At 38.9% G+C, this 25,220-nt stretch overlaps 1 protein-coding gene across 2 annotated transcripts in view; it reads left to right on the top strand.

Moving 5' to 3' along the window:
• The window catches only part of FSHR (follicle stimulating hormone receptor), a 164,107-nt gene that overhangs the window by 58,879 nt on the left and 80,008 nt on the right, over window positions 1–25,220 (top strand). For both annotated transcript variants that reach the window (XM_077749245.1, XM_077749244.1), the window contains exon 2: window positions 15,254–15,325. In XM_077749245.1, the coding sequence (XP_077605371.1) occupies window positions 15,254–15,325 (72 nt within the window). The remainder of the gene's footprint in view (window positions 1–15,253; window positions 15,326–25,220) is intronic.

Raw genomic sequence — 25,220 nt, 5'->3', positions numbered from 1 at the left:
CCTGATTGTGATGGTGACTGGGGAGTGGATTACATGAATCTATACACAGAACTGTACATACTCACCTGTACTGTACTTACTTCATTACACCGCAGCAAGGACTAAAAGTGAGAATGTCCTGTGGTAAACAGCCTTGAACAATGGTTGTACCTATTGGGTCCTCAATAAATATTAGCTCATTGTTCTTCTTTTTTTTTAATCTTTATTTATTTTTGAGAGAGAGAGACAGAGCCCAAGCAGGGGAAGAAAAGAGAGAGAGGGAGACAGAATCTGAAGCAGACTCAGGCTCTAAGCTGTCAGCACAAAGCCCAACGTGGGACTTGAACCCACGAACCGTGACATCATGACCTGAACTGAAGTAGGATGCTCAACTGACTGAGCCACCCAGGGACCCCTGTTCTTCTTAGCCAAGTCTAACCCCCTTTCTAGTGGTTAATGTTCCCACTCACTAGAAGTGTGTTCTTTGCACAGAACTGGAAAAGTGTCGTGGAGACTGTGTCGATCTGTACCCTCCAGGAGAGACCTGATTCCTCACCACCAAGTTGTGGTGTTCAGTTAGTGCAAAGATCCTTTTAACAGCAACATTTATTTCTAAGACCAATGGGTGTTTTCAAAATAGAAAATGTCCAATGTCAATATACATATTTCAGTCCTAGAGTAATATGAAATATATACCAGTGTTCTGGATATTGGAGACAGAGCCCTCTTTGTTAAATGCAAATTATCAATACTATTATATCATTGTTGCAAAGCTGTTGCTTTGTGACAGTCATTCTAGAAATTGTCATCTATAAATTTCAGTATTTTTTAGTGAAGTTAAGAATCCTTGTGTTTCTCTTGATCATTTCTATTTATTTCTACTAATTAAGTATTAGAGACAAACAACACGTTGCTTCTTTTACAACATGTGAACTATTTATCTAGGATCAGCTCTGTGCTAGCAGTTAGCATCTAGAGAAGCATAAAGTGTACTTAATATTATTTTATATTCTTCTGACACAAAGAAGAGGTATTTATCTTTATTTTCTGGTAAAATCTCTGGTCCATATTCAAAAGAAACAATGCTAAATAATGCTTCCTTCCATCCCCATAGAGGAAATTAAATTTTTCATGAAATCTTTCCCTCTGTTGAAATTCATGTTGCTCTCAAGGATTAGGTATAGTTATCAGGTTATCTATCACCTTAAAGACTAAATAAATCTTTCTTCAAAATTCTATAATAAATAACATTATCTTGGGAGTAATTGGAGACAGGATTACATTCTGAGCATTGCCTTCTTTGCTTTTCACTCCATCTATTTTAAATAGTTTTATGCATTTGTCTCTAACAGAGTTCATTTGAACATTCGACATTTGTACTTTACACAGTCAGTAAAAGCTAATTATTCAACGCATATGCTTTCTGATTAAATGTGTGAAACTTCTAAAAGAAAATGGAAATTGGTTTTAAGTGCATTATGAAAGACTTAAATTTATCTTTGGTTCATGAAGCAGGGATCAGTCTTTCTTGCAGTGTTCCTATGGTTTCATTCTCAGTGATTATCACAGTCAGTCAGAGCCCAGAGATTCCAGAATTAAGTTTATCTGTAGTTAATCCTCCTCTATCTGAGCAGAAGTAGCCCCAAACTGACCCTTATGTGACAGTCACCTTTCATTATTGCATTTTGAGCTAAATGTTGTCAATAAAAATCACAGTTAAGTCAGGTTGACATTAACCAAGGGGACAAAAAGAACTGCTTTAGAGGCAAAATACATTTGTCATGTTATCAGATGGTGAGACCCTAGTGAGTCATTAAAGTGGAATTCTGTTTATTCACTCTGACAGAGTAGAGGCAGCTGTGAATTGTATCTAGACCAAAATCCAGAATCTAGAGTAACAAGAACCCAATTCTGAATTAGTTTAATAAAACTGGCTGTCAGAGTAATTTGTGGTAAATTTCTTCCTTTCACTTTTTTGAGGCTTGTGTTTTCCCCTTATTCCCAGCAGTTTCCCCACTTTTAGTTCAATTGCCACTTTTTAGAGAAATATCTAAGCCCCAGACCTGTTTTGCTCTCATTCATCCCACTTCAAAACTAATACCCTCATTGAAACCTGACTAGCCCTGCCAGCACAACGCTGATAACAAAACCATACAAAGATACTACAAAAAGAAAAAGAAAATTAGAAGCCAGTATCTTTAATGAATGTGAATGCAAAAATTCCCAGTGAAATATTTGCGAACTGAGTTCAACAAGCATTCAGTGATCAACTGAATCATTCACCACAACCAAGTGGGATATACTCTGTGGATGAAAGGGTGGTTCAGTATTTAAAAAATGAATGTAATATATCACATTAATAAGCAGCATAAAATCCATATAATCATCTCAATAGATGCAGAAAAAATATGTGATAATATATAACATCCATTTATGATAAAAACTCTAAACAAAGTCAGCTTAGAGAGAACATTCTTCAACATAATAAAGGTCATATATGAAAAAATGATACCTGACATCACTCTCAATGGTGAAAACTAAAACTTTTTCCTCTAAGATCAGGAATAAGACAATGATGTCCATTCTCACCATTTTTATTCAACATAGTACTGTAATTCCTAACTGCAGTAAACAGACAAGGCAAAGAAATAAAACCATCCAAATTGGTAAGACATCAAACTGTCGCTATTTGCTGATGACGTTATACTATATACAGAAAACTCTAAAGACACCACCAAAAAACTATTAGAACTAATAAATGAATTCAGTAAAGTTTCGGGATAAAAATTAATATATAGAAATCTAGTGCATTTCTATATGCTAATAAAGTAACAAAAAGAGAAATTTAGAAATAAACCCTATTTACAATTGCAACAAAAAGAATAAAATACATAGGAAAGAATTTAACCAAGGACATGAAAGACTTATGCTCTGAAAACTTTAAGACATCGTTGAGAGAAATTGAAGGTGACACAAATGGAAAAATACACCATTTTCATAAACGGAAATAATACTGTTAAAATGTTCATACTAACAAAGCAATCTATGGATTCAATGCAATCTCTATCAAAATACCAATAGCATTTTTCACAGAACTAAAACAATCCCAAAATTTGTATGGAGCCACCATACAATAGACCCCAATAGCTAAAGCAATCTTGACAAAGAACAACAATCTCACATTTCAAGATATACTACAAAGTTGTAGTAATAAAAACAGAATGGTACTGACACAAAAAAACATCTGGACACCTAGTATAGAAAGCCCAGAAATAAACTCATGCGTATGGCACGTTCATCTAGGACAGAGGAGGCAAGAATACACTATTCATCAGAGCATCTTGCTGCTTCTTTGTAGCATCCCTCTAAAGCAGGTGTTCTCAATCTCTGCTATGCATGAGAATAACCTAGAAGCCTTTTCAAATAAGAATGCCTGGAGCATGTGAGTGTCTCAGTCGGTTAAGCATCCGACCCTGGTTTTGGTTCAGGTTGTGATCTCATGGTTTGTGAGTTCAAGTCCTGTGTAAGGCTCTGTGCTGGCAGCATGTAGGCTGCTTGGGAATCTCCCTCTCTCCCCTCTGTCTGCTGTCTCTGTCTCTCTCAAAATAAATAAACAAACTTAAAAAAATGCCTGGCTGTACCTCCTTGGCTCCCACCACAGAGGTGAGGTTTAGGAATTTGTCATATATAATAATTCCCATATGTTATTCTAATATGCACACAAGGTTAAGAACTACTGGGTTCTAAAGAGTTCAAGCCCATTCCGACTAGTTTTTCAGGTGCCAGAGAAATCCAGAACTCAAAGTCTTAAGGCACAAGACACAAGATTAGACCAGGAAGGAGTTTAAGCAACCAGTAGCGTATGTCAGGTCTAAGGCTTCAGCCATCACTTAATGGGAGCCAATTGTAATTATGTGGGAAAGTAGCCCAGTGTGCTAGTTCTTCTTAATCTTCAAGAGAAGCCTTAATCTGCAATTTTAGATGAACTTTCACAATTTGAAGTGCTAACAACCAATTCAAATTTCTTTAAAATACTGTGTGGGGTAAACAAAACCTGTCTTGAGATAGATTCCATTCATGGGCCAATAAATTCCAGTTTTCATTTTATACCAACTGTTCTACAATATCCTGAGAAATCCTTTCTATATTTTCAATCAAGAGTATGTCTATTAAATAAATTCTTAGAAGGTTAGATTCCTATTACATCATTCATGTATGTTGTACGTGTTGTTTTGAACAAAACTGATTGGTATGGCTGGAGTAACTCTAAAGGCTACCCCAAAAATATGTGATTTAGAGTAGTGATATTCAAATGCCTCAAGTGTAAATCTATTGGCAGTGTAAACCTCACTCCTCAATCTACCAATATGTATTAATACCTGAAATATTCAAAGCACTGCCTATACTCTTTGGAATAGAGACAGTGACATAGTTCCTGTTTTACAGAACCATTCCATATACTCAGAGAGGTAGGACATAGACTCAGGATTTTAGTGAAAATACAACATAGCCATTTACTAATGGTGAGGGCAAGGATAGTTGTGAGTTTACCAACAGGAAACAGAACATTTCATTGAAAAGAAAATAGAGGGAGATTGTGGAGTGCCTCAAATGTATGACAAATTAGTTAAGATTCCTACAGACAGGGTCAAGCAATTGAAGGGGCTTTGTGTGTTTTTAATTTTGGTCCTTTTTTTTTCCCCCTTTTGTTTTGTCTTGATTTTCAGTAGCAGAGTATCATGTGAGCAGTGTTTAGAGGAGTATTATGGTCATGGTAGATGAGACATATATTGGACAGTAGAAAACAGGAAGACAACCTGTTAGTAGGTCACAGCCAAGGTTACAGGAGAGGAGGAGAGGATGGTCTGGCCTGGATAGTGGCAGAGGGAGGAAGGGTAAGTGCTAGCAATGTTGACCTTGACTAGAGAGAAGGGAGGGCTACCACATATTCAGTAATCCCCTAGGATAGGTTTTATTCCATGCTGAGGACTTCAAATAAAATTACCTCTTTTGGTTTAAAACAGAATATGACTGAAATGGGAAACCACTTGAAGAGGATTCCTCTATATAACCACACTGTAAAATTTATCTTACAGGGCCCTGGAGATCATCCAGTCCCACCCACTCACTTTACAGAAGGGACTTGAATTTTCCCAGTCATTAACATACCTGGAACAGAGCCAGAATAGAGCTCTGATTTCTGACTTTTTTACCCTAATGATCTTCACCATGTTGCTTCTTTGTCCCAAACTTTCATATAAATGGACAATAGATCAGGTATCAGATTCAGGTAAGAAGATGCAAGTGAACAAGTGATAAAATAGTGAACAGGTGAGAAAATTTGGTATAGAAGGTAATTCCATAACCACTCAATGCAAACAAAGGAGGGGGGAGCCAGAAAAAAGAGTCTCCACAACCTTGATGTAAAGGTTGTACAAAAGGGGAGATAAAGTCAGCAGTGATATACAGTAAGCAGTAGTACCTACATCCCTTTTATCAGCCGAACACAGATGTTGAGATAAGAAGACATAAATGGAAATAAAAGGAAAGCAGATTCAAAATAGCTCTTAGAAAGCCCTCTTCACTGGAAGATGATAAAAGTGAAGAATCACCACTCTGGAAAGGTTGTTGAGGGCAAATCAGAAGGGCTCAGGGGACAGTGAGGTGTCATTGGAGCTGGGTTTGGAGTGGTCTCTGCCTCATGAGTTTCTCTCTTATAAACATATTTTCTCCTTGAGAAAAAATCATGTATTGTGAGTTGACACATTGGCATATGGCAGCGTCTGCATCAGAGAGATTATCTGGAAGTTTAATTGAATAGATGCTCTGTGGAAACTCAAGACAAATGGAACTCCAGTCCTGTAGCAAGAGCCACTCTCATATTATGCAGACAATTGCTATGGCTGGGCCCGAATTGAAATGTTTCTTGGGTATCATAAGCCGTGCCAAAAGGGAGAGCCAAATTATCCACTCCGTCCTAAACTGCTCATTATCAGCCCATGGAAAAAGAGTTAAATAAGGACAGGAAGTACAAGTAAGAATACTCTCTATGCCTTTCCATTCCTTGCTCTATTCAAGTTCCTAGCACTCTTCCTCTCACAAATAAAGCAATTACACAGGATGGCTTGGGAAAGTTTTCACCAATTCAGTCATCATATTGGTCAAGATGGATTCAGTAGGGTACCACCAGAAAGTAACTTTCTTCTTCACCACCACTGCAAAACCACTCTGTTGACTCATTTTTCTGCACTGCAGGTGAAATTTGGGCCGGGCAGCATAGACGCTCCCACCTCATAAGTGAAAGTCCAGTGTCGGGGCGCCTGGGTGACTTAGTCGGTTAAGCGTCCGACTTTCGCTTAGGTCATGATCTCGCGGTTCGTGGGTTCGAGCCCCGCGTCGGGCTCTGTGCTGACTGCCAGCTCAGAGCCTGGAGCCTGTTTCAGTCTGTGACTCCCTCTCTCTCTGACCCTCCCCTGTTCACGCTGTCTCTCTCTCTCCTAGAAATAAATAAAAAAAATATATATATATAAAAAGAAAAGAAAGTCCAGTGTCATCCTATGGACTTCTTCAGACCCAGAAACCCAACTGAGGAAGAAAGTTTCCTCCTTCCTCCTTACTAAGCCTTCTTCCTCAGTTGCTGCTCTTTTTAGCTTCATGAGGGTTGGGCCTAGGAAGGAGAGAAACTGGCTGGAAAGGTACTGGATCCTTCTCTGATGCTGCAGTAGCTGTCTGGCTTTGGGACCCTCTGGGTGTCGCAGATATTCAAACGCCAATTCTTACATTTGAGCATACATGGGCTACTCAGGATCCCACATGCTAGAGGTCTCCATCTACAGAAGAACAATTTCTCCTCCCACCAGCTTCCAGAAGCCCACATTTGGGGTCAGGTCCCTATACAGGCAAGTCCATCTTCCTCACTGTAAGCAGTTTTTCTCCCTTCTCCTGGCTCTAGGTCTGGCTCAGGGGAAACTCACATCATTATCTATAAAACTGCAGCTCTCTCCCAAACCAGGTGGATACTTCCTATCTTTAGAGGTCAGACTTGAGTCATGTTCCAGTCTTTGTTATCTCCCCAAACTGCAGGAAATGCATGTTAACCCCCTTAGTTGGCCCTATTACCTCTCAAATTTGACTTAAGATGAAGGACAAGCACTTACTCCACACCATGGAAGAGAGACACAGAAAACACTGACACTTCTTTCTCAAGAAATCCTAATGGTAGACTCTGCAACCCCCAGTGAATCCTTGGCATTTCCTTCTACTGCCTGAAGGTGGGTGAAGGGCTAATGCCAGCTGAACCCATTTCTCCATATTTACAGTGACAGAGCACTTCACATCTAGACAGTTAAGATTCATACCAAAATGTGAAGAGGTTCTAGAAAAATAAAGTAATGTAAAGTCAAAATATATGGAAATAACCCCTTCTTATTTTCCAATCTCTTCCTTCCTATTCTTCCCTGCCCCACTGGCTTCAAGACCCATGTGTAATAAAATGCAAATTGCAACCAACTAGAGGCATACATGATTTGGACCCTGGTGTAGCTGTCTGCTGGATCATGGTAAACAGTCAAATCAAGTTATTTAAAACCTATTTTTTCCAAGAGCTTTGCTCATTTAGTTCAATCCACCTCTTTGGATAGTTTTCCTAAACACATTCCTAGAAAGTTAATTAGGGTAAGAGTTTGATCTAAAGAGCGTGAAGCTCAAAAACTCTTGGCATTTTGAGGTCAGGAAGATGATCAATTTCTTTTTGTATATCCTTTGCCAAGCTGTTCTCACTTTAATTTTTAAACTTGTGTGAAATTCAAAGAACACAGAGCCCAGTGTCATTTACACTTGGGCCATCATAAAAAGGCAGCTTCCTCAAAAAGAATATTGGCTGTTTTCCAGGCTGCTAGCAAGCTTTTTATGGCATCTTTTAAAGTATTCTCCTTTAAGTCAAAAAGGGAAATTAAATTTGGCCAAGGGTGAATGGACTGCCCAAGATATGAATTGCTTCTAACAGAGACAGAGTTCAAGGGAATCCTAAAGCTTCCCAATTTCAAGGAAGAAAAAAAGCAAATCCCACCTACTCCATTTATCATGGAAGAGACATTAAGTAACCTGCAAAATGCTGATGAAAATTTTCTTTTCAGAGCTGTAATGATGAATTGTGCATTTTTTAGAGAAATCATTCAGACCCTTTATGCCCCCTTACAGAGGAAAGGTGCCATGTGACAAGAACAATATGATGATACTTTTAAAATGCTCCCTCCGTTTAAAATCAAATAAATGATGCTTTGGATATGGCCTGGTGAGAATTTTAATCTTGAGAAATTAGGAAATATTTCAAGTATGAAGTGTAGAGAATAATGTAATCACCACTCATAAAACACTCAACTCAGCTTTGCTGAATCTTAACTTTTGGTCATAACTGTTCAGATGGTTTTTAAAAATATAAAATATTTTAGAAAAGGCTGTGTCCTATTCCTTTTCCTCTTTTCACAGAGAAATAATACTGTGCTTATTTTGGTGTTGGTCATTCTCAGAATTTTCTTTTCAATAAATATATATGCATCTCTAGGCATGTTTTACTTACAGGCTTTGTTATTCAGGGAAGGTGAGAGGCCAACAGATCAGGAGACAACTGATCTTGAAAAGATACACTGTTATACTCACAGACTCCACACTATGTGGGGGCACATGGAGAAGCACCAGGAGGCAGAGAGAGCTGGGGGTGGGGGGGATGGAACATGGCGATAGTCTTTATAGTGGCTTCCATGGGAAGGAACTAATGAAACAGGGTAAGCAGATTTAGGATCATCTAGTTTAAATAAACTTCCAAGGACTCTGGGGTGTAGGGGCTGCCATGAGATGATCAGGGCAGGGGAATAGAGCATAAAGGGTCACTGGAGAAGGTGGTTGGCCCTATTGACTCTGAATTAGTTGGTTTGTGTATCACAGGTCACTTGTTTGCCATCTCTAGGAATTAGCTAGCACTGGTAGCAGTAGGCCCTCCAGAGCCATCAAAACCCCAAGATGTCCAAACTTCAAAAATACAGAATAAAAAGATATGATTCATATGCAACAATATACTATTTTGCATGGTAAGCCTTTATAAAACCATATACTATACATACTGTATGCAGATGGCACGGACTTTTTCCCTCAACATTATGCTTTAGAGATTTCTCCAGATTGTGGCATGCAGCTCTAGTCAGTTCATTTCTTTCCACTGCTTTATAATTTGGCTTTATAATTGACTGTGTCAGTATATAACAGTTTCTTAATATTCATTCATGCTCTTGTTCATGAGCATTCATTTCTGATTTTTTACTATTATAAATTATGCTACAGTAATTAATCTTTTACCTGTCTCCAGGTATACATGTGGCAGAGAGACATGGAATAGCTAAGTTCAAAGACATTTGTATCTTTGACTTTAACACGTATTGCCCATGGCTAGTGAGAGTACTTGTAGCAAATTACCTTTCCATCAAGAGTAGAAAATGTCCGATTTTTCCACAGTCTCACCAGCAGTGTTATTCTGAGATTTTCCTTTTGATGTTTGCCAATATGATGATGTGTAATGGTATCTAATTACTGTTTAAATTTGCATTTTCCTGATTGCTAATGAAGTTGTGCATCTTTTCATATGTTTATTGGATGTTTGCATTTCTACTTATATAAGTTGCCGGTTCACATTTTTGCCAATTTTTCTACTGCACTGCTTGTATTTTATTTTTATTATTTTGTAAAGTTCTTTATATTCAGGCTGCTATCACTTTGTTAGTTGTATGTGTTGCCGATATCTTTCCCCAGTTTACAGCTTATCTTCTCATTAATTTATGTATCTGTTTAACAGCGATTTTAAGTTAATCTAGTCAAGGGTATCAATTTTTTAAAATGTTTTATTTATTGCCGAGAGAGAGAGAGAAAGTGTGAGCAGGGGAGGGTCAGAGAGAGAGGGAGATACAGAATCTGAAAAAGGCTCCAGGCTCTGATCTAGCTGTCAGAGCTTGACACGAGGCTCGAACCCACGAACCAAACCGTGAGATCACAACCTGAGCCGAAGACGGACGCTTAATCAATTGAGCCACCCAGGCACCCCGGTATCAACTTTTCCGTTTTGGTGTACAGTCATACTTAAAAGTTTTAGAAGTTTTAAACTTTTGACTTTTCCCATTTAGATATTTAGTAAGCTTAGAATTGAGACTTTAGTATGGTAATGTTATCTTTTTCTACAAGGATAGTTTCAGCACCTCTGTTGATTAAGTCACATTTTCCTCCACTGATTTTTAATGCTACTCTGTCATATGCCATTTCCTTTGGTTTATCATCTATTTTTGTGTTATTTATTCTCTTCCACTGCCCTAATTTCTTAATCCCTGTCAATACCGCAGCATTTTAATCATGTTAAATTTTTAAAATTTATATTGCCTGGCATGCCAGTTCCCTCAATCTTGCTTTACATCTTCAGAATCGTTCTGGCTACTCTCTGAATGCTCTTCCATATGAATATTAGTCATCTGGCCAATTTCCATGCACACATACCAAAACAAAAACAAAAAAACCCCAAAAACCAAACCTACTGTGCCTCAGATGTGTCATACGTTTAATTTATATACTAACGTAGATTAAAACCAACACCTTCACAGGGCGCCTGGGTGGGTCAGTCAGTTGGGCGTTGGACTTCAGCTCAGGTCATGATCTCGCGTTTGTGGGTTAAAGACCCGCATCAGGCTCTGTGCTGACTGCTCAGAGCCTGGAGCCTGCTTCAGACTCTGTATCTCCCTGTCTCTCTGCCCCTCCCCATCTCATGCTTTGTCTCTGTCTCAAAAATAAATAAGACATTAAAAATTTTTTAAATAAAAATTAGCTTTTGATTTTATTGATCTTCTCCATTATAATCTTTAATTTCTACTCTTATCTTTATTATTTATTTCTGTTCTCTTTAGGTTTCTTAAAGCAAAGTTAAATTTTGAAATGTGTTTTAAATTCAATCTGTTAGATTCTCACTTTATTTCTAAAATGAAAATTTGGGACACCTGGGTAGCTCAGTCAGTTTGGTGTCTGACACTTGATTTTGGCTCAAGTCATGATCTCAAGATTCATGACTTTTGAGCCCTATTTCAGGCTCTGCTCTGACAGAGTGGAGCCTGCTTGGGATTCTATCTCCCTCTCTCTCTGCCCCCCCAATAAAAAAATAAACATTAATTTTTTAAATAAACAAATGAAAATTCATCAAAATAATGCCTTTACCAATATTCCTGATTTAAAAGAAATCTGAAAATTCATTAGTTAATTGGAGCTAGATCAGTGAAATCATAATGAATCAATTATCAGAAAGTTGCTGGTTAAAACAGACCTATAAATAGGGTGTGCAACTTTAAGTGATCAATGGTTTCGTTCAACATTCGAATAAATGTACTTTTCTCTAACAATCATTTTAGTGGTAAAGGTGTAAGTCAAAGTCCTTGAAACTATTCTAACAAAACTTTCAGTCTTCTAAGAAAACTCCTTACTCATGTTAGCAATAAACTTATGAAGAAATGTAATCTTTTTCATTTTTAATGTTTATTAATATTTATTTTTGCAAGAGAGAGAGCATGAGTGCAGGAAGGGCAGGTAGAAAGAGAGAGAGAGAGAGAGAGACATAATCTGAAGCAGGCTCCAGACTCTGAGCTGTCAGCATAGAGCGCAGCACAGGTCTTGAACTCACAAACCATGAGATCATGGCCTGAGCCAAAGTTGGACGCTTAACTGATTAAGTCACCCAGGCGCCCTGAAACTTAATCTTTTAACAGTGAAATAAGTTAGGATAGGTTAAACTCTTTCTATACATCAAATTTTAATGTCTGGTTGAGTGTTTATCTTCTCAAAATACTTCTATCTCAACAGTCCCTAATTTTCCCAATTTTCTTACAAAATGACTTCTGAGTTTGTACCTTAAGTTCTAGCCTGAAATGCAATAAAGAACTACTGACTTCATAGTTTTCTGTTTCCACTGTTCTGTTGTTGCTTTGGTTGCTCCTTATGTTAGAAATGTAGCTTATGAAATTTCTTTTTTATTTCCATTTTGGGTAAAATAGTTTAAAGCTCTTAACTTCTTTGTACGTAGCAGCTTAGCTGTATCCCTTAAGTTTCATGTTGTATTTTCATTATGGCTCAATTCCAAATAATTCCTAATTATTATGTAATTTCTTCTGTGACCCATATGTGACTTAAAAGAGTGGGGTTTTAGTTTCGGTTTGATTTAATTTTTACCTTCTAGATGTTTGTACATGTGTTGTTGAGGGGAGGCTGTTCATTATTATTTCTTATAACTAATTTGCTAAGTAATTTAAATGCACCACATCAAAGACAATTATTTGTTCTATACCAATTGTTTTGTGACCTATTTCTTGGTCAATATTTTTTCAGTATTATTTATTGAATAGGTGAGTTTTCCAACCATTATGAAAACCTACCTATTCAATAAGGAACAATGATTTCTCTGTTCACTATTTCTTATTGTTTTTGTGACTTCCTACCAGATTATACTTTATTACCAGATTATACTTTATTCCTCTAAAGGAATTCCTTTGCTGAAATTTTTATTAATGACTAATTAAATTTGTCTAAAAGGGTCTTAATTTCACTCTCACATTTGTTTTTTAATTTTTTAATTTTTAAAAAATTTTTAAAAATTTTTTACAAATAGTTTATTGTCAGCTTGGTTTACATATGACACCCAGTGCTCATCCCAACAAGTGCCCTCCTCCATGCACATCTCCCCCCTCCCCCCCCACAATCATCAGTCCTCAGTTTGTTTCTCNTAAAAAAAAAGCTTTAATTATGCTAATAGGTTGGAAACGTTAAGGCATAATTGTTAAAAACTGTAGAAAACTTGTCTGCTACTAGGGTCGAATCAAAAAGCACTATCTAGGGGCGCCTGGGTGGCTTAGTCGGTTAAGCATCCGACTTTCGCTTAGGTCATGATCTTGTGGTTCGTGGGTTCAAGCCCCGCGTCGGGCTCTGTGCTGACTGCCAGCTCGGAGCCTGGAGCCTATTTCAGTCAGTGTCTCCCTCTCTCTCTGACCCTCCCCTGCTCACGCTGTCTCTCTCTCTCCTAGAAATAAATAAAAAAGTATTAAAAAAAAAAAGCACTATCTAGTTGACTTACTATTTGCTTTTTCTAGTTTGTTTTCATCATTCTTCTGTCTTATGAAAATAGAAACAAAAGACAGGAATAGAAACAAAAGGAACTTGTCTATGTTACTTAAGATTAATTCAGTACCTTAACCCTGATTCTTTTCAGATAGGAGTTCTCTAAGTTGACACTCTCCCATATACACAGCTCCCAATCCTAATTTAGATCTCTTTTTATTTAAATGGTTTTAGTATGACCTGATGGTTTTAAAGTCCAGGATCAAATTCACCCACCTCTCCATATCTCCATTTTATATATTTATGTACTTTGGAATCTTTCTCACTTCAATATTTGCATACATTTATCGTTATTACATCAACTGTATCCCACAATTGTTTTCTGCTACTCCAAGGCTTCTGGCTTTACCTCCCCACATATATAAACTCCTCCAGAGCAAAAACGGCACTTAAGATTCTCTCTCATGCTTCCTCCCATAGAGCTGGTGCACCTGACAGCCAAAGGCAAGTAAACAAAGTTAAAGTAAAGAATCGTTTGCCTTAATAAATTTGTCTGCAATAGGAGTTTCACTAACACCAATAAGTAATAAGAGACTGAAGTAATGCAGGCTTGCCAAACTATCCAAATACTCAGTGTTTATTTCCTTCCTGCTGACACACTGCCTGTGGAAGGAACAATTTGGGGTCGGGTGGGGAAAGTACCTACTGATCAGTTACAAAGCAAGAGAAAGCCAGAGGAAGGAATAGTATTTCTGTTGCAGAAATTTCAAAAGGGTCACTTGTAATTCCATCCTCAAGCCTAGACCTCTCAGACTGATTAAGAACCATTGAAGAAAAAAATTGAGTACTTGCTGCATACCAGGCACTGTGCAAGGGCATTCGGTAGACAGTAGTAGACAAATCATACAAAAATTACTGCCTTCACGGAGTCTGTATTCTACTTATAGGTGAGAGATTAATATATACATGAATACATAAATAGATAAATAAATATAATGTATAACATGTCACAAGTGATGTGAAGAAAAAATCTGAGCAGGAAAGAGGGCCAGGGGCAAAGTAGGGGAGATTGTCATTTTAAATAGGATGGTTGGAGAAAGCATCACTGAGCAAGTGACATTTGAGCAAACAGCAGGCTGGAGGAGGAAACCATGAGGATGTCTGAGAGAGGAGTGCTCCAGGCAGAGAGAATTGCAAATGCAGAAACACAGGCAGGAAGGAACCTGGCATGTCCAAGAACTAGCTAGAGAGTACTGTGAAAAGAACAAGATAAGCAAATGGGAAAACTGTCAAAGTGGAGGGTAGAGGGTCTGTGGAGAGGGAGAACAGGAAAATCCATATATCACTGTAGGGTTTTTTTCCTGGCAAAGATGAGGAGCTGCTGGAAGGAATTTTGTGGAAGGAGACAAATAGTTCAAGTAGAAGAAAATGGCAAAAAACTGAGGGTGGCTGTGGTTAAAGTGGAGTTTTCTTGATGAAATAAATAATGGCATGTTTGTATACAGATGGGCAGGATCCAGTAGAAAAGCAAAAATATGTGAATAAATGTACCCAAGAAAGGGGAAAATTACTGTTGTGGCTACCTCAATTATAAGAGAAGGGATCTGATGTGAATTGGAGAGGCTATTCTCAGCCAGGTCCAGAGACCTGGTCACCCATGGTAAGAGGAAGGAAGACAGGGTATATAAGCACAGGTGCAGATGGCTTAGTGGCTGCAAGCCATGGGAGGGCATGAAGAAGTTCTCTTCTATTGGGTTTATTTTCTCTTTGAAATAGGAAGCAAGGTCAGCTAACAAAGACAGGGGAAGAGGTTTTGGGGGTTGGAGTAGAGAAAGAAAAGGGGCCTCAAAGAAGGCTACAGGAGGCAACAGAGTACTGATGATGAAAGGGTTCATATTCCAGTTCTGCCACGTATCAGCCAACTGACCCTGGCCAAATCTATAAACCTCACTAAATCTGTTTCCTCTTAACGCAAAATGGGCATCACTGCTTTGTGAGAGGATGAAGAGAGATCATGTGAAAACAATTACAACTACTAAATGACAAGCTCTTAGTATATGTTGGCTCTTGGCTGACACTATACATGAGGCAAGTACTTATCAGTGAATGGATAGGTTGTCACATTTTATGTCCACTCTCTTTTCAGGAGGTTTGTCCTCACCAAACTTCGAGTCATCCCAAAAGGAGCATTCTCGGGATTTGGGGACCTGGAGAAAATGTAGGTACCTAACAGTGGTGTGTGTGAGTACCTCAAACGGGCTGTGACCAGCAGCCTCACATCACATCCAGTGTGATGCTTTGCACCTAGAAGCCAGAAAACTTTCTGCACCTCCTCCCATTTTATTTCCTAATAGTGGAGGATCTTTCAGAGCATAGCTGTTGAAAAGAGCCTAGGGTCAATCTAAGCAATCCTTACTTTTTCTTCTACAAGGCATTGCTCCAAAGTACCTTTGAGTGAAATTTTATAAACCCGGCTGATTTTCTCTGCTGATATCCATTCTTTTTCAAGGATGTTGTCTATTATTTCTGATTAATTTTTAATTGACAGCGGGACCTAACATTTGTGTTCAAGATTCTCTAGACTTCTCTTTTCCAAGCCATGGTGACAAGTGGTAATTGATGTATCAACATTTACAAGCATTAGAAAAGTTTATAGCACTAACGATTTCCTTTCAAAGGAGAAGACTCCTTTGCTAATGCAAACATTCACTCCTTACTGAACTAGTTTAGTGTAGGTGTATCCCCAATGAGGCTTTTTCTCAAAATGAGGCACAGTATTAAAAAGCAGAATAAATTCTGCCATGTTTAAAGTAACCCACTCTTAATTTGAGAAACTTAACAGAAGACTATGGGGGAAGGGGAGGAGAAAAAAATAGTTTCAAACAGAGAGGGAGGCAAACCATAAGAGACTCTCCAATACAGAAACAAACTGAGGAGGTGGGGTGGGGAGAGGAGGAAATGGGTAATGAGCATTGAGGAGGAAACTTGTTGGGATGAGCACTAGGTATTATATGTAAGCAATGATTCATGGGAATCCACTCCCAAAGCCAAGAGGCCACCGTATATACTGTTTCTTAGCTAACTTGACAATAAATTACATTAAAAAAATTTTTAATACAGTAACCCACTCTTCCTTTGAAGACCCTTGACCCCATCTCCCAGGTCTTTAGGGCCAGAAAATGTGTTCTTCACCAGAGTGGCAGCCAGAACTCAGGACTTTAACACCAATGGATACAGCAACAGAAAGATGGATTACACAGAAGGGAATGGTTTTTTCAGAAGAAAGCTCCCCCCAGGTTACATTCATTTGTCCTTCTTCAAGCCATTCAATTTTTTCTCTTCGTTCTTTTACCCCCTTTAAGAATACTTGCTAGGGTCTGAAGAAGCAAGAAAGAAATCTATTAATAAAGAAGACACAGAGCAGAGAGAGTGGGACTGTGTCTCAGCAATTATACCACCTGCTTAGAGGAAGGTGCTCAGAATCCGGGGTTTGAGGGCTAGCTTTGATATAAACTCACTGTGTGATCTTGATTATATCACTGTATTTCTTGGGGCCTTGGTTTCCTTATCTGTGGGTTAAGTAAGGAGTTTAAAAAAAAAAAAAAAAAGGAGAGGCGCCTGGGTGGCTCAGTCGTTTAAGCATCCCGACTTCAGCTCAGGTCATGATCTCATGATTCGTGGGTTCGAGCCCTGCATTGGGCTCGGTGCTGAGAGCTAACTCAGAGCCTGGAGCCTGTTTCAGATTCTGTATTTCCCCCTCTCTCTAATCCTCCCCTACTCACGCTGTCTCTATCTCTCAGAAATAAATAAAACAGGGGCGCCTGGGTGGCTTAGTCGGTTAAGCGTCCGACTNAAAAAAAATAAATAAATAAAACATTAAAAAATTTTTTTTAAAGATTAAAAAAAAAATGATGGCTTATGTGATCTCTAATTCCTAAGTGTAAGGATCCCTAGTTGGATGACAGCCCAGTTTAAATCCTGCAATTTTGGGGCACCTGGGTGGCTCAGTTGATTATGTGTCCAACTTCGGCTCAGGTCATGATCTCATGGTTCATGGGTTTGGGCCCTGTGTCAGGCTCTGTGCTGACAGCTCAGAGACTGGAGTTGTTTCAGATTCTGTGTCTCCCTCTCTCTGCCCATCCCCCACTCACTCTCTATCTCAAAAATAAACAGACATTAAAAATTTTCTTAAATAAAACCCGCAGTCTTCAGGGTTTACCTTCTCGAAGATATTCAACACTCATAGGAATTGAGAGAGGAGGCACTCGATGGAGCAGAGCTCACCAATGAAAACAGGGAAGCAATAGAGTTGGGGAGCTTTCTGCTCAAGGTGTATTCTTAGATGGGTTAGCAAATGCCCTGCTTAGAACTGACATGTACTAGATGACTAGACTATTAGATACACCTCGTCCCTAAGCAGTCCTATAATTGCATAGAAATTGTTCTTAAGACAAAAATACCAGATATCAAAAATAATCTACCTTAATTAAATTCAATCCAGCAGGTGTGACTGACCCCTCATTGGGTGGTCAGCATCAGACAGGACATTCTGGTAGTGATATGTCGTTAAGCTGAGCTGACACAGCAATAACCCCAGAAACAGGGCAGCTGGCTTAAAACTTCCTCAACTTCTTCAAACCTCAAACACAGCTTGTGCACTTCTACCTCATGACTTTATTCATCAACCTATACTGACACAGTGAGATGCCTAAAATAAAATTAAAGTCATCTCATTTTTTCCAACACTTTGAGTGTTCTGAGGCTTCAAAACCATTTCTTAGTAGAAGGTTTGGCACCAGATTGAACTCTGAACAGACTGTACCCTTCAGTCTCCATGCTCCCTCTCTTCCACTGTCTCACCTTCTCTTCTTGGTCAGCAATGGGTTCTCATCTCCTTTCCTGAACTCTCCCCTGTATTTCTGTTCATCTGGTTGTTAGCCAGTTTCATGAACTTAGTACGTATCAGCTTCCTCTTCAGTATCTCCCTCTCCATGAATCACAAAATCCCTTTCATTCATTCGGCACGTGTAGTCAAGTTTTACCTCCTTTTACTAAAAGGAAGGGGAAAGTTTTCTGTATAAACCCTGCCTTCCTTCTCTGCTACCTTCCCCTCTTTCTTGTCACTCCCACTCTTGTGAAACAACAGTTGCATTCATCGCTGCCACCCCCACCCTGCCCTTTCCTTTCACTCACTCTTCAGCCAGCCCCCTTGCTATTTGGCCACAAATTCTCTAACACCGTATAATTATTCTATGAAAGGTCCCAACAATGATGGACTTGCCAGATCTCTTGACTTCTACTTTGTCTTCCTAGCACTTTACCTGCAGCTTTTGATGTCACTGACTATTCACGTCATTCTTCCCAATACCCATTCCACTTTTAACCTCAGGGACAACACACCCTCCTGTCCCCTCACTTAGTCTCCCAGACTACTCCATTGACAGTTCTCTCCATCTTTCTTATTCCTCGGCTGCCCTTCCAAAATTCAGATATTCCAGAGCTCCGTTATTGGTTTAATTTTCATATTATACTTATACTTTCATAATTTTCATATTATACTCACCATCCCTAATCCTTATTCATCAAATGATGTCTTACTATCAGGTCTCCAAAACCTTCTTCTGTAAGGCCCATTTCTCTTTTGAGGCTAATTCTTGTTTTCAAATGGAAAAATTCCTATGCATCTACACCTCTTTAAACTGGAAGTGCCTCAAATTTAATACATCCAGACTAGTTCATGACCTTTATCTTTAAATTTCTCATCTTCCCATATTGCCCAGTGAAGAGCATTACCATCTGCCCAAATTTCCATGCAGGAAAATTTAGTCTCCGTTGACTTACCCTTAAACTCAGGTCCTTTTCCAGTCCTATTGACTCTTTCTCAAAAATATCCCTGGACTCCAGCCCTTCTCTCACTCCTGCTGTTATTAGGTCCAAAGTCTCATCAACACTTACACAGCCTGTTACATGAGGCTGCTATGCCTGTCCCAGCTCTGATTTCCCCAGCTCCCTGCTGCCAGACCCACAATGCTCAACCTCTCTTGCAGAAGAAACTGGAGGGACTCTCACTGCCATAGGCTTTACTCTTAAGTGTCTGGCACAAAAGTCAAAGCCCTTTATATTTCCATCATATGCACTATGTACCCCACATTTTTGCCAGGCAGGAACATTTGCCATTTCCCAAGCATCATCATTACCAGACATCACAGTACTTACATAAAACAGGATGGCTGGTTCTTTGGACAATGCCAGGCACGTAGAGGCATCAAAAAGTAATATTTTTTTTTTATTAGGGCCCCTGGGCAGTTCAGTCAGTTAAGCATTTGATACTCTCTTGGTTTGGGCTCAGGTCATGTTCAGAGTTCGTAAGATCGAGCCTCATGTTGGGCTCTGTACTAACAGCAGGGAGTCTGCTTGGGATTCTCTCTCTCCATCTCCCCTACTTGCACTCTCTCTCAAAATAAACAATCATCTTAAAAAGTTGCCAGTCAATTAATTAATTAACAAAATGTACTTTCACACTGGTCTCATATAAATGCTGTCTTACTGCCTAAAATTTCACTCGAAATTGGAACAGAAATCCACTTTCTGGATTGGAGGACCCTGGTCCCCTAGGGTCCAGAGTAAATGTTTACTCCTCTGTACAGCCTTTCCAGAATGCTCTCAGCACTTCCAAACCATAATCTTGTGTCCATCGTACCAATAGCACATTTATCAGATTGTATTCAGAATTCACAGTTTTTCTAGATCTCTTGATTGATATTTAAAGGCAGGGTCAGAGTATAACTTTGTATTAAAATACAACACTAAGTTCTACTGTTTTTATCTCCTTGATATACGTCTAATCTGTCCACTTATCTCTTCCAACTACCATTATCTTTCCCAAAAGACGCCAACAGTTTTCTCAGTGTGCTACCCTCCCCTCCAGCATGCTCTGCACTCACCCCATCCATTTTCTTCATGGTAACCACAGTGATATTATACCTAAATTCCCATCTAATTATGTCCCCTTCCACATCTGTCCACACACACACACACACACACACACACACACACACCCCAAACCTTAGCACTGTTCTCCACATATAAAAAGAAACAAGATCACTCACATTCTCTTATCAGTTCATAAAACATACCATGTTATCTGTCCACCATGAACCTTGCTTGGGTGGGGCTCCTCCTGACTAGAACATCTTTTCCACTCTGCGCTTTTAATTTAGTCAGCTCCTACCCATCCTTCAGGTTCCCATGCCAGAGTTACTCGCCTAGAAAAGCCCTCCCTGACCTCTCCATTTAAGGCAAAAGCCCTTACTATGTACACTCTCCTACAACCACTAGACTCTTTGTGCTGACTCTCATTTTAGCAATTTTATACTTCTTTTTATGGGATAATTTAATTTCTAACTCCCCTATTGGACTACCCAAGGACATGATTGTTTTACTTAGTATTGGATCCTTGGCACCTTGCACAATGACTGATAAATGCATGAATAAAAATGAAAAAATATAATTAGTTGGGAAGACAAGATATCCAGATATGAAAATATTAAATAATATGAGTGATAGTAATAAATAATGTAGGAGTAGATAGGCATACAAACACGGGTTAAGACTCTACTATGGTCTAGGCCCTTATATAGTTATAGGTTAAAATGTAACCTAGGACAAAAATGAACAAGATCGTATGTTCAAAGTAAGTCATACAAACATTGTTATTTGTTAGGACGCTTTCTATTGTGAGAGGTGAAAGAAAAAAACCTCAGATAGAATTAAGGAAAGGCAGGAAATTTAATGGCTCATTTAACTTGATGGTCAGAGAGGATGAATGGCTTTAGTAGTTCTTTTCAGGTTCCATACCCTCAGGACTTAGCCTCTCTCCTTCTCTCAGGTCTCGCATCTGCTATGTTAGCTTTAACCCTTAGCACCACCAAACCCCACCCTGCCCTGTGGCAAGACGCCAGCAGCAGTCCTGTGTGCACCTCTCTTGGGTTCTACTCAGAAGCAAAGATTTTACCATTTTTTCCCCTCAGTCTCAAAAGCCGTAAGATTCTGTATGATTCATTTAGGTCACACAATCATTCTAGGACCAGCTGCTACAACTAAGGGAAAGGCAATGCTCAGACTAGCTGTGGCCTGGATAATGGGTTCCATTCTCAGATTTGAAAATGCCTACCCTAACCACACGCCCTTGGGATGGGGGATGGAGAACCACAAACAAAACCTGGAAACCAAAAGTGGAGACTAGGTGCTGGTGGCTGGGCAAACAACTCGCATCTTAAATTAGCCCTCTTCTCATCCCCAAGAGAGGTCTCTGTGGCGTGGGTGGTTGAGGATTTGGTAAGTTTGGTTCTTTCCCCTGCCTCCTGTTAGAATGGTTTAAAGAATCCAGTAACTCTGTCCAATGCATGCTGATGATTCTTCTTTTATTAACCCAGCTTAACTTAGCCCCTCTGCTTTTATTAGGAGTCAAAAGGAAAAGGAGTCTTTCTGGTAGAAGGCAAGCTTCTCCCTGAAAATGAAATGATCACTCTTCACACCGTAGCTTTACTCAGCATCACTATCTCATACCTTCCTACTCTTTGGGACTGGCTGGGGGAGAAGAAACCATTAAACTCTCTGCAATGTGAAGTGGCTTTGCAAAGTGCACTGTAAACTGTTTACATTGTCTTTAATTACTTCAGAGCCATATGTCAGCTTGGTATAAAGTGTGAAGATTACACTGAATAGGGTGGGGGGAGTAGGTGACAAGGTGGTGATTTATGGTAACCAGAAAAATTATGTATGGAAATGAGTGCAATTTAAAAACACATCTACGTGCTATTATAACACTGGAGGGGAAAGAAAAGCCAGTTTATAACAAAATATCTTTGAAAATAGGAGCATGATGAATATGTAAATGAGACCAATCAACATCAGCTGAGATATGGTATATGCAGATGAGACGGCAATGAGCCAAAATGTGAAATAGCTCCCAAGCCATAAATATGAACCATATAAAATTCATTTGAAATATTCATGATAACATAAGGACAAAAAATATAATCAAGTGATTTATTTACATATAAAAATGAGAACGCTAGTCTGACACTCCAGCCTCCACCCCCAGATCACTGGGGAAAGAAAAGTTAACAGAGGGACTTCTAGAAGAAGGAATTTATTAAATGAGAACTAGTGCAAACACACTAAAAAAGTTGAGGATCCTTCAAATTCTCAGTTCTTTGCAATCACTCAAGCACAGACAAAAGGAAGGGAAACCAGGTAATCAAAACTGTAATGCTAGAAATTTGGGCTCCAATCTGCTCTGCCTCCCTGAGCATCTGCTTGTTAGATAATGTAGGTCCGTCACTACCCCAACTTTCTATGTTTCCAAGTTAGTAGACAAAGGAGCCTCAAGTCTCACTGAAATAAAGCAAACGGGGGTAGGCTGATGATGCAACAGGCTCCTGGTTACCACCAGAGGCAAGTGTTGGAGCCGTGAGATCCTTGAATGGGAAGATGGGATAGGAATCATTGTGCATTCAAAGGATAATGAGGTACAGTAGATCTCATCTCAGGTTGCACTTTAGAATCCCCTGGGAGGCTTTTTAAAATAATCCTCAGGACTATCATTTCTAAGGATTTTTCATTTGTCTGGGGTGGGGCCAAACCCTGATGATTTTTTAATACCCCCTTGATGATTCTAATGTACATCCACTGTTGGAGCCCCTGAGGGGGATGATATTTAAGCCTGCTGTAGAAAGAACATTCACAAATGTAAGTAGCGTGTGTATGTACAGTGTAGCTGGAGAACAAATGGAAGGAGGGTGGTAGGAGAATAAGTCAAAGAAGCAGCTGGTGTGAGATCATAGAGCACCTAAGAGATCATGGGAACAAGTCTTGAGTGTCACAGTTAATCATGGGAATTAAATGGATTATTTTGTACAACCAAGTGAATAATTTGATTTGCATTTGTTCAAGATCACTCACACACAGATTGAGATTTTTGTTACTATTTTGTTGAGAATTTGTCTATATTTGTAGAGCTATTAGTCTAGACAATACTGGGTATTGGTCAGGCTACGAAGCAAGTGGAACTCTCATACACAGCTGGTGACAATGTAAAATGGTATAACCTCTTTGGAAAATAGTTTGGCAGTGTCTTAAAATGTATTCACCCAAGAGAAATGAAAATATATGTCCACACAAAGACTTGTCCAAGAATGTTGATAACAGATTTATTCATAATAGCTCAAAACTGAAAACAACCCAGTACTCATCATCAGGTCAGAAGGTAAACAAATTTTGTTTGCCCATGTGACAGAATACTACACCAAAATGAAAAGGAATAAACTGCTATACAACATGAATGAATCTCAAAAGCATTATACCAAGTAAAAAGAGCCAAACACAGAAAAATATACTACATTTAATTCTATTTATATGAAACTCTAAAAAAAATCTACTCTGGTGCCAGAAAGCAGATCAGGAGTTGCCTAGGGCCATGTGTGATACTGGAGATTATCTGAAAAGGGAACAAGGGACTTTTTAGGCTAATAGAGATGTTCTATATCTTGACTGTGGTGGATGTTAGAAAATCTATCCATTTGTAAAAATCTTTAACAGCTAATAAGAGTATATATTATTTGTCAAATTATAATTCAGTGAAGTTGATTTTTTAAAAAAACAATTATTTAGTACCTGTTTGGAGCCAGTTTTAAAAACCACATTTCAGTTCATCTGCACTTTATAGACAGGGATCTAACAGTCAGCAAAGTTAAGCAACTAACCAGCATCAGAGGATGCTTTAATGGTAAATCCAAGGTAGTCTGGTCCTTTCTGCAATACAAAGCTTCCTGTTTATTGGCATCCACCATTTTCCAGAATTATTCTACTAAAATAAAGGGGTGACCAATGGAAGGATTATGGCTGTGAAACCTTCCTTCAGTATCATTTCTAATTAGAAGACAGGATTTCTATACCTACGCACTTGGAACTTCCATAAACCAGAACCTAGAGTCGTTTTTAGGGGAATAGTCCCAGAGAGGAGTGAACCTCTTTTTGGAGCACTTTTTGCCTTCCACTTCCAGTGTGCCGATTCATTTCTGGGTAAAGCTCTTGCTGAGACTGGCCTAAATCCAAGGGTTTACAAATTGAGCTGCCTGTTAAGTTGCAAATTAACTTAGTCAGCAGTTGGGAAATGTACCATTAGGCCAATTAAGTTGTCATTATTGACCCAGGTCAAACATGAGTTAGTGTCTGGGAGGTGAAAGTCCTTGTCTCATTTCCTGCTCTCCATAAATATTCTGAAAGTATTTATTTTTTTGTATTTATTGCTTCAACTAAGAATACAAGAAGCTGTTTTCTTGTCACATTTTGGGTTGATGTGGTTTTAGCGTTCCCATTAAGTCCCCTTGTTTCAACTGTTTCTAGGTAGGTCCTTAAAATAAACTTTACAATATCTAATGGTTACCTAGCTTAGAAAGAGAATAATTTATTAATTCATATTTATATACTTAGGTTTTTGCCCATTTTTGGTTTTGTTTTGATTTCTTTTTAAGAAAAAGTTTTTAATGTTTATTAGAGATAGAGAGAGAGTGCACACAAGCACTTGAGCAGGGAAGGGAGAGAGCGAGAGCGAAGACACACAGAATCCTAACCACAAGATAGTGACCTGAGGTGAAGTGGGACACTTAACCAACTGAGCCACCCAGACAGCCCTGCTTTAATTTCTTTTTATGTGTTGTGGGGATGGAAGAGAGGAAGTGTAATATGGGAGGCAGAGTTCCTAAGATGTAGTGATTTTATGGATTCCCCTAACACCATATTCATTTTAACTCTCCACATCTCAGTCCCTCATGCTTTATTCATGAAGATAGTATATGGATTCCTTGCTGGAAGGGATTACAAGGAAGGGAATACTGGAAGAATACAGGTGAAAGCTCCACTGTTTTACTCTGCTTGGGCCACTATAATAAAATACCAGACTGGGTGGCTTAAATAACATATCCCACAGTTCTGGATGCTAGAAGTCCAAGATCAAATTGCCAATATGGTCAGTCCTGGGGAGAACCCATTTCCTGACTTATAGACAACTGCTTTCTCACTGTATCCCCATCTGACCAAGAGAGAGCACT

This window comes from Crocuta crocuta, unplaced genomic scaffold, assembly GCF_008692635.1.
Source record: "Crocuta crocuta isolate KB4526 unplaced genomic scaffold, BGI_CrCroc_1.0 scaffold118, whole genome shotgun sequence".
Lineage (NCBI taxonomy): Eukaryota > Metazoa > Chordata > Mammalia > Carnivora > Hyaenidae > Crocuta > Crocuta crocuta.
The sequence above is the reverse complement of the archived record's forward strand: the minus strand, read 5'-3'. Positions and strand labels throughout refer to the sequence as shown.